The 10,317-nt window shown below is 35.6% G+C and overlaps 1 protein-coding gene across 1 annotated transcript; it reads right to left on the bottom strand.

The window, feature by feature from the left end:
* LOC148674805 (cysteine-rich venom protein-like) lies at positions 1–3,812 on the bottom strand. Its single transcript, XM_088625472.1, has 6 exons — positions 3,578–3,812; positions 2,998–3,088; positions 1,842–1,978; positions 1,056–1,150; positions 694–782; positions 1–248 (listed from the first exon to the last, which is right to left on the bottom strand). Exons 1-6 carry the CDS (start codon positions 3,587–3,589, stop codon positions 118–120), a joined length of 555 nt encoding a protein of 184 aa, XP_088481598.1. The 5' UTR covers positions 3,590–3,812; the 3' UTR covers positions 1–117.
* Between the last annotated feature and the right edge of the window lie 6,505 nt (positions 3,813–10,317).

Here is a 10,317-nt window from a genome sequence, read left to right as displayed (position 1 = left end):
TTCAACATGCAAATTTTTATTTGAAATGCATATCACAGCACTTCTTTTTTTCAGTGTAAGTACAGGTAAGGTTATCGTTTTTTGCTATTAAGGATGAAAAGTGTTCCTTGGTGGGACTCAGTAGATTTTCTTTCCACATTGACATGAGGCGGCACACCAAGATGAAATCAATGGGTTCTCACATGCATTCTTAAGCTGCGTTAATACTTTGCAATTGCCAGCTTTGTCAAATTGTTCGCATGGGTTTGCTGAAAGACAGAAAAACAATAGAAGAGAAGACAGTCAGAGAAGTACATGCATTGACAGAGAATTAAACTTAAAGATCTGGAAAGTATTTCAGAGTTATACAGTAATACAGGACATGAATAAAGTTCAATTCATCTATCCATTATCAGAAAGCTGCTTATTCCTGGCAAGGGTCATGGTAACCTGGAGCCTGCCCTGGAAGCACAGGGCAGAAAGAGGGCAATTTGGCCACCATTTATTCAATCAATTCTCTTTAAGGTGGGAGGAAACTGGATCAACACAAGCTATTTGGACACAGGGAGAGCATGCAAACAAAAAGAAACCTTGGGTGCTACAGTATGTTCAGAAATGTTTTATTTGGATGTCAAATTTCCTGATTTTATGCATTTTCATGCATATGAGGTTTTCTACAGGTTAAATTGTATTAAATTATTAGATTATACTCACTGCACAGCCCATCTTCACAATCATTTGGACAATCACCACATGGAGGTCCAGCCTTATAGGGAGTCAGTAAGGATTGCACATAGTTTCCTCTGCATAAGATTTATGCAATATAAATAAAATGATAGAAAATTAGACTCTAATAGGACAAGCAGTGTACATACAGTTTTAAATGATAGAACTGTACATGTATAGTATACAGTATGTATAGTATACATGGTGAACATTGACATTTCAACCACCTTGCTAAAATTTTAACAGTTGCCTTACAGTACCTGTACTGTACTTATTTTTTCAGGTTATTCTTTGTATTTACTATCTAAAGAATGAATAGCCCATTAATTGATATCATAATAGTTACTTACGCGGGACAGTAGTGGCAAACGTAAAAATATTTATATGGGCTTTTTGGACAATAAGCAGCTGCACAGCCGATCTTGTTTGATCTGTACCACACAACCTGGGAGCCAAATGAAAGAAGGAGGAGAGAAACAATGAATGCAGAATAAGGATTGTGAGTGATGGTAAATATTGAAGCCTGTGAAGAGTTCAAGGTAGTCTGAGATAATCAAGTACTGTAAGTTTAAGTATGTTTGTTTAATTCATCTACTACAGTGGATAAAGAGAGGAGGAAGGCTAGATTAGATCAATCTGAAGTTGAATTTTTCTAGGGCACTAAGTAGTCACTGAGACTGTGGGCCAGGAGATTGCATGTTCAAATTCTAGGTAGGTTGCTGTTGCTATCGTTGTTTAAACAGGTTTCAGTTTGTATTCACAAATAAAAAAAGAGGAAAGGGGTTTGCCTGGTAAATTAAAGCTCAGTCTGTCTTCTGTGTGTGACAGATGGGTTACTAGTCCATCACACGGTAACTCAAGCCAAATACACATGCCTTTTGGAACAGGAGGTATTAGGATGAAGTCTTTGCCCAAAGGTGCAGCAGTGTCCAGAGCAGGGAGTTTACACTTGAGATCGAGCTGAGCATTGATCACTACTCTACACTATCCCAGAACACACTGCAGTCCCGCATTGCTCACATTCATTTGAAAGCAGTTTTGTTTTTGTAATGAATGGATATTTCACTGTCAAGGCTATGGATCTGTTAGGAGTTTAAAATAAAAAAAAGCTGAACAGAGAAATGTCTGTATTTTACCTGCGTGTAGTGACCAACAATTCCACTCTGTCCCACATTGTATGTAAAGTTCTGAACTTCATTGTACCAGTCCTGAATGCCCTTCTCCCAGACACTCACGGCAGTAGACATGTAAAGGTTCTCACCACAAATGGTTCCTGAAAGGGAGTTAAATCATTACAGGTGAAACTGTAATCTGGAAGCTGCAGAAGCACTGTTAGTATAGACTGTACCGTGCTCTCCATCCTCTTCAGCACACTAAATCAGTTGGCAACAAAACCCAACCTAACTGTACTCATCTCCACTAACTAAATTGACATGAGATTTTTCTAGAATAATGAATGCTGTTTCAATGGGGAGATCTCCTGCATGCAGAAAATATTTCCCTTAGACTAGGTACTGTATCTCCGACCTTGGTTGAAGAGAACCTCATTGCAGTAGGATTCATACTGTACATGCAGCTAGCCTTTCCAAATACCTGGAGCAATATAATTGTGATCAGTTGTAGGTTAATTAGGTGATATAGAAATAAATAGAAGTAATTTGGAAGGGAAATCTAGCTCTCGGGACTTTTATTAAGCATACTAGCGTAATTGATTAATAGCATTCCACAGAGTAGTAGAGTTTTCTCAGTCATTGGAAGCAGGTGACTTTAGGTGACCACTGGGCATCTCCAAGATAAAATTGTGGGACTGGAGTCTGGAGTCTCATCATACTGTATATAGAGAATTGTTAATAAACATGATGTACCTGTTGTATACCATGTAACATAGGGATTTTCCAGAACGGATGAAGCTGTTAAACTGCAGTATTTGTTTGTTTCCATAATCTGAATCCAACTTATATTTTGCAAACTGCTAATCATACAGTATTTATTTCATGCCACTTCCCTGATAGTTCATATTTGAGGATAAATATTTTGTTCTTTTTATTAGTCTGTGAGAGGGCACAACAATTTGTGAAATAATATACTGAACATTTATTCTCTAAATTAAGGCAGAGTGAGTGAGACCAGGGCAAAAGTATACATTTGCACCTTATTAGCAAATATTCAGAACACGTGCTTAATGAATATGCTTGTACAAGGCGTGTTGTAATGCCATTAATAAGAAAGGTAGAGGTTTTCCATTTCCGTGGTTTTTCTTTGGATGATGTGCATTGAAAAAATGGTGCTTACCATTTACTGTCCTCTGAGCAGGAGGGCTATGCTCCATGGCACATTCCTTTGCCCACGCCTTAGCATTGACAGCAGCGGCAGAGCTCCAAGACTTTTGTACAACATATCAAACAACAGAAGACGATAACGTATTATATATGAGAACAGATCTAAATAAAAAATAAATAAAACTGCACTAAACGGGACTGTTAGACTAGTTTGAATCAGCATTTTCACTAGAAAAAGTCCCTTAGTACTCTCTGTACTAAGCCCCTACCACTTTATTGACTTCATGAGGGTAATCAAGCAAAAATGGCATTGTGTAGACAGGCATACCTGAAAGATTGAGAATTCCTGAGAATTCAAAGGCAGTAAATTATCAAGAGCTATTTTGCCATCATATCATTCTTCAATGAAGTGGACTTTGTATGTTCGAGGAATCTGATAGAATACATACAGTTCCAGAATATGATATGGAGCTTAACAAATGTTTAAGCATTTACGCATAAATTGGATAGCATATTTGTTTTATAGCATTGAAGTATTTTAACTTTTTTATAATGGGCAGATTATGCAAGATCTTGCCAAAAGGGCATCTTACCATTTCAAGCATGTTGCTAGCAGATGGGCTCACTGATCTCCTCAATGCATTGTGTTTGTCCACAATAGCTTTCTGGATATCACTCTTATGAGTATATATTTCTGGAAATAATAGTAATAGGCTTAAGAAACGCTTATTATCAGAATGACATAGCAGAGATATGGAATCAGAATGGATGGAAAAAGTTTAGAGATATTCTGCTAGAAACACACAACATTTTCAGTCCAAGAGTAAGCACATCTAAAGGTTGAAGGCAGTGGCTTTCATAAAAAGGAAATGATCTAGTTCAAGGAATATAATGAACTACATACACAGGTAACTAAGAACATTAGACATGCAAGAGATAATATTACAATGGAGGATAAAATAAATAAGACAAGATGCTCTTTTAGTGTTATAATGCTGAATTAAAATATTTTAGAGATAAAAATTGAAAGCTTTTCACTATCAAAAAGGCTGTGTCTGTGTAAAGACAAAATTATGTTAAATTGTGTTAACTCAGAAGAGGCAGAAGTGTTAGATATACTGGAAGCACCCAAAATTAACAAAATCTCCAGGACTTGATAGAATTCAACTAATTGCATTTAGAAACGATAGGCATTATTTATAGGCCTTTAGCTGAAAACTGGAAAATGTCTAATATACAGTTAGCAAATTAATAAAAAAAGGTTTGCGATACTAAACCAAATAGTCACACAAACACACACATGTTATTTCAATTACATGCAAGGTTATAGAAACAATAATTAAAAACTAAACCAGTTTTTTTTTAAACGAATATGTCCCTAGAGGATAATAAGCATACTGTAGCTTAAGAAAGGTAGGTCTTGATTAACTATGGGTGTTACGAGTTTTATGAAGAAGTATAAACACAGTTGTAATGGACAGAAACACAGCATATTATTAGTTTACTGGGCCAAAGCAACTTACATCGGTACATATTTATACAGTACAGCTCAGCATTTCATTGGAGCTGTCTGAGTGAATGAACTTGCTCTAGGGTATGACAGCTGTGACCCACCTGAACCCACTACCACCTTACTGTATGTTCTATATGATATTGTATGTTTAGATGCTCAGAAAGCCTCCTGGATGATGTTCTTCATCCAGACAATACACACTCACACAAAGCTAATTAACCTGGAGAAAACCCATGTGAGCACAAGGGAGAACATACTGTACAAGTTCAACATAGATGGTACCCCAGGAATTGAACCCAGGGCCCCACGATGTGAGGCTGCAATGCTAACCACTGTACCACCATGTCAGCCATGATGTTTTGATAAAAGATTCATTCTCAAATTGCAGGTGGTGGGAATTCAAGAACCATGCAAGTATTTGACTTAATTGATTATTATTAGACTCTGATGCCTCGGATTCTTTCAATAACAACCAATTAATTAGGAAAATTATATGCATAACGTTAATGGAAAGGTACACATTTTGCAGTGTCAATGCACTGAAGAAATGTTGTTTATTAATTTTATTGATGAAGTAATATCAAAGTATAAATATGCAAGATAATAATATAATCAATGATGAAATCTTTGTCCTCACATTTTTAGTATTTCATGTTTAAGAAAGAAATATTGAAATAAAAGATTAAAGGAGTCTTAAAGTAACTATGCTACATTAACTGCAGGATTTCATAGTACTGTAGATTTGGTTGATTTATATAATGTCTCAAAAGGAAAAAATACCAGAAATTATAGAAGACCATTATATATATGCGTCACATATACTGTACATAAATGACAGATACAGTTTCCAATACAGATTGTATTATTCTATTTTTTTTTTTAAACTGGAAATAATGAAAATATGACTTAAATAGGCAGGGCTTAGATCCAATAAATAATACACATTGCGTAAGACATTGAAGAAATAAGTGAAAAGGCTTACCTGATAGTTTCTTTGTTATAAGGAGAAAACAGAAATAAATTACATTCAATATTTTTACTTAATATAAAGAATTTGTGATACAATATTATTATTCTTAAAAAATAGTGTCATACAATGGTAATGCTAAAGCTTTAAATATACTTTTTTAGGTTTTCACACTTTTTTCACAACATATTATCTAATCACAGGAAAAAAATTATACTGAGTACATACAGTACAGTAAGTGCCAGTATACAGTAGTTATTTGGCTTATTGATTGCGATTTTTACTTACCATAGCAGTGCACAGATGTAAAACTGCACTAACACACAAAATCAGCCTAAGGGCAGACATCACTGCGAAGACACTGAAAGAAACACACATATATACATTCAGTGTGATGCTGAATCGTAAAGTAACATAGACATCATAATTCAGTTTACTGTTTTGAAGGCCCCAAGCCAGGTAATCAAAGAGGTGGAACAAAATGTATTAATTGGCTGTAATAAAATGTGACATTTATGTTAAAAAGAAAAGAAAGTTTGATACATCAGAAAACATCTTATACACTAAGAAACGCTGGTAAAGCAGAACAACCCATTTTACCTTGAATGATATATATTGAGATCTCCATTGTACAGTATGTTAAAAATGCTCAGAGACTTAAATCTCTTTTTGCTACCTGTGGGGATTTGATTGTCTTTTTTAAGATATACCGTAGGTCATTGTTTTTACAGACAAACTAACTTTGGTAGAGTAAGGAGCATTGCAGTGAGTATTTGCTTTTTAAATCACACAGCATTCATTGGAACAGATTTGTATCCACAATCTTAAAGTACTATAAAAATAAAGATTCTTAATTATTTTGGTGTCTAGATCCTTCTTTAAGCAACAAAAAAGAAGATAAAATTTTAATGTCATTCAATTCGATCTCTTGTAAATCAGGTCATTCTTCCACAAAAGCTACACTATTATATAGCCAGCTTAATCTGTGTCAATTTTCCTTTTTGTTTTCAAATTATATGCAGATTCAAAATCACAAAATAATTTCTTTGTGAGAGTCAAGGATCCCACTTACCTGAAATCAATAAGGAACAGACAGCAACTGGATTGCTGAATGTCACACAGAGAACTAGTATTTATTGTAGTTTTCTAAAACCACAAAATATAAAACTCCCATTAAATTTCATGAGACAATAGATACCTAAGCTGTTTTCAGTCAATACATGTGGGTGTCTTCCCCTCTTCAGTGGCCACAACTTGTATAGGAGTGGCAGTTAATGGCTTTAATACTTCAAATTTACCACTTTGTGGCTACTTTAGGTATCTGAGATTTCAGTCAACTATTGTGACCCATGTAAATCCAGCAAACGTAATGCATTTAGGGGTGTACTGGCCTTTACACTAATGCATTCTGTAGTCATACAATTGAAACCATTTAGACTTAAATAAGACAAAGCTGTCACGATTGTAGTCCCTCCCCCTTAAGGGCGCTCCGGCTCTTTCACTTCCGTGTTGATTTTGTGGACCTGCTCCCTGTTCCTGCCTCCCTACTTAAGCCAGACTCTCATTCTGTTCCGGGCTCTGCATTAGTTCCTGTACCAGGCGAGTCCGGGACCTGTGGCGTCTGGTCTGACAGTTTGCCTTGGATTCAACCCCCAGGACACCTGCACAGCTTGGAAAATTACAGTTGACTAGACAAGAATTGACAAATCATTTTGAACTTTACAGTCTTCTAAATTCCCCTTTTCACTTGTATTTCCCTATTTATTCATGACAGCAGTTCTGAATAACCGTCATACTACAAATACATAGAGAATAGAGAATAAATAGTACTACTCTAGATGAACTATAACATTCTAGTTCCATGTAAAATGATTTACAGTATCCTGTAACTCTGTGATAACTGTGTGTTCAACAAAGGCTGACTAGGCCTAAAGTGAGTTTAAAAGAACCAAATAAATAAGGAATAAAACACTTGTGATAAACATTACGAAGAAAGTGCATATTAAGAAGTGAAACACAATAACTTAGCCTGTATTAATTTTGCAGCAGATGTTTGTATATGAAATGCTTATTGCTTTTATTCATTGGATTCCTGTCATGACATTTTAGTTCATCACATTGTTACATACTCAAAACGCCCCAATATTTCTATGGTTCTCAGTCCTTGTATTGGAGTAGCCCTGTATCTGCTGTTCTCACCAGTGTTAATCGGGGCCAGTAACTGATCTGCTTGATGGTTTAGATTTTTGTTTAAAAAAAAAAAACTCTAAGTAAAGTCAATTACTTCCAGCAACCTTAATAAAACTTTATGTAGTCTCTCTTGCTTTAACTCTCTGATTAAGAATTTGTTCTTTTATATCTGACCAAACACAACTTAATACTGTAGGTGGGACAGACAGAAGTGAGAATGATATTTTGTCAAACACTCCAGAGTGAATCAGTTTTTCCTTCTGGTCTTAAGTCCAATTAGGTATATTTCAGCTAAAACACCTGAATGAGGGCAGTGCTGAAACCCACTAATTAGCAAAGATTTAAAGTCAGTTTCTTTTATTACACAGCTTTTTATGAAAGCAAATTATTAAAATAGAAAATTGAAACGAATGAATTAATGTATCTCTAAAGAGATCGAGGATATTCAGGACCAGGAAAGAGAACCATAGAGTTACTGTATGCACTGATATGTTTAATATTTTGGGAAACAAATTCACATGAAGGAATACCCCATTTCTGTGATTAATAACGGTTGATAAACGTTCAATACAACACAGACAAGTCAATGGAAAATATAGGCACAGATGTGAAAGAGACACTTACCCTTATCCAAGCCATTTTTTTACCCTTTTTCATTTTTTCTTTTTCATTTGTAATGACTTTCCAGAATGTTTGAGAATTTGTTTTTCACTTGGGGGTTGTGCGTTACAACATACAAATAAAGGTAAAACAAATTCTGGTTTAATGTGTCTTTATTTCAGGTAGTGTTTGAACTGTTCATCGCCAACAAGAAACTATAGCTGTCAGAATGATGCACTGTGAAGGTGTAACTTCAAGGCATATTTGTACAAGATATAAAAAGATTCATTATATCAGGCAACATTCACAGTAAGACAACGTACTGTACATGAAGGCTAACCAGGTTTTAGAAGAAAAAAGGCTTGTGTTTTTTACATATCTTATCAAAGACAGCTAACAGTTTCATACAGCCGACACAAGTAGGTAATACACAATATAGAGGATATTCCATGAGCCTTGAACATCAAAGACTGACTAAATCTAATTAACCTGAGAAGGAAGAAACCAGAACTATTACAATTTCTCACTGTGTTCACCCTGAAACATTCTGACAAAATGTGGAGAGTGCAGTCGGTATACTTTTGGTTGCTGCCTGGGGAGGATATGAGATGATGTTGTTGTTGTTGTTGTTGTTGTTAAATTCTTCAAACATACAGTAAGACGTTTTATATTTCCTGTTGTAGAGGTTGTAAAACTTTAAAATATGCTCTTGCTGATTCATTCTTTCTTTGATGTATTTAAGCAAAACCACAATTTTAGCATCAAAGGGTTTGACTGAAAGTTTTAGTAATTTACTTCACCATTACCTGCAATTCATTTTCTTTGCAACATAGTACAAACTGCATTTAATGCAGCTGTATAGTTTTTTGAGGGTTGATCTCATTGTATGGCTTACGGAAGATACAGTAACATAGTGCATCCTTTCTAAGACCCACCATTGCAGGCAACTCCCATAAGACTTCAGTTTTTCAGTGGGGATTAACACTCTGAGATCAGGTCAGTTTTCAAAGAAGATTCACAGTCTAAGGTAATTTAGGTAACTCTGACCAGCTCCTTCCAATAGGCATCATTCATGTCTAGCGCAGAAAATGGATAACTGGATTAAACAAAATACAACAATGTGAGACCAATATACTAAAAATGTAACAGTCAGTTCTCATTGGTTTTGTGAAATACAGTACATCTTGAAAGAGAAATGGGGTTGTTTTTGGAGACCCACAAATGTGTTCAGCCAAAAAAGGGGGGTAAAGATCCAGAAAATACTGTAAATAAGAAATCTTTTTATCCTTTTTATTTGTTATAAAATATAGAATAGGTTGCTAAGGGATGTGGCAGTAATAGAAAAAAGCTTTTCAATGTGTAATTTCATTACTGCAAAGGAACTGTACTGCATTCTAACCATGACATTTAAGATATTCTACATTAAAAAAGAAAGTCTTAGTGTAAAAAAAATGTGAGAAATGTCCTGGCCACTGTGGAAGTTTATTAAAAAAATATTGTACAGGTACTGTATATACTGTATGGCACTGCAGTTAGCAACAGATGGCTGCTCTGTATTTCACAAATTTCTTTCAAGGGAATTGATGAGGGGTGGCATGGTGACACAGTGGCACAGTGGTCACCATCACTGCCTTGCAGTAGTGGGGCCCTGGGTTCAATTAAACAACACCGGGGTGCTATCTTTGTGGAGTTTGTGTGGGTTTCCTCTTGGTGCTCTGGTTTCTTCCAACAACTCAAAGACATATTGATAGGTTAATTGGCTTCTGGGAAAACTGGTCTTGATATGAGTGAGTACTGTATGTGCATGTTTCTGTCTGTGTGTGCCAATGAGATGGAGTGGCGTCCCATCCAGGGTGAATTCTGCCTTGTACCTGTTGTTTGATGGATTAGGCCCTGGCTCCCTTTGAAATTTGGAGAAATAGTTAGAAAATGGATGGATGGATGAACGATGAAGTTCATTTTCACAAGAACAAGTCATGTACTCCCCCCCCCCCCCCCCGTATGTGAAATTGTTGACAAGAAGTTATTGTACTGTACATTGCATTAAATAAGACAAGACAATG

This window comes from Lepisosteus platostomus, chromosome 3 (genome assembly GCF_059453375.1).
Source record: "Lepisosteus platostomus isolate fLepPlt1 chromosome 3, fLepPlt1.hap1, whole genome shotgun sequence".
NCBI lineage: Eukaryota > Metazoa > Chordata > Actinopteri > Semionotiformes > Lepisosteidae > Lepisosteus > Lepisosteus platostomus.
This window is presented reverse-complemented; position numbering and strand designations above follow the sequence as displayed.

What these genes read in the sequence shown, in the direction of transcription:
- LOC148674805 (XM_088625472.1), bottom strand. An exon ending in TGCTCAGAGGACAGTAAATG is followed by an intron (nt 1,979 to 2,997) that starts GTAAGCACCATT and finishes ACTCCCTTTCAG; the next exon opens with GAACCATTTGTGGTGAGAAC. An exon ending in TTGTGAAGATGGGCTGTGCA is followed by an intron (nt 249 to 693) that starts GTGAGTATAATC and finishes TCTGTCTTTCAG; the next exon opens with CAAACCCATGCGAACAATTT.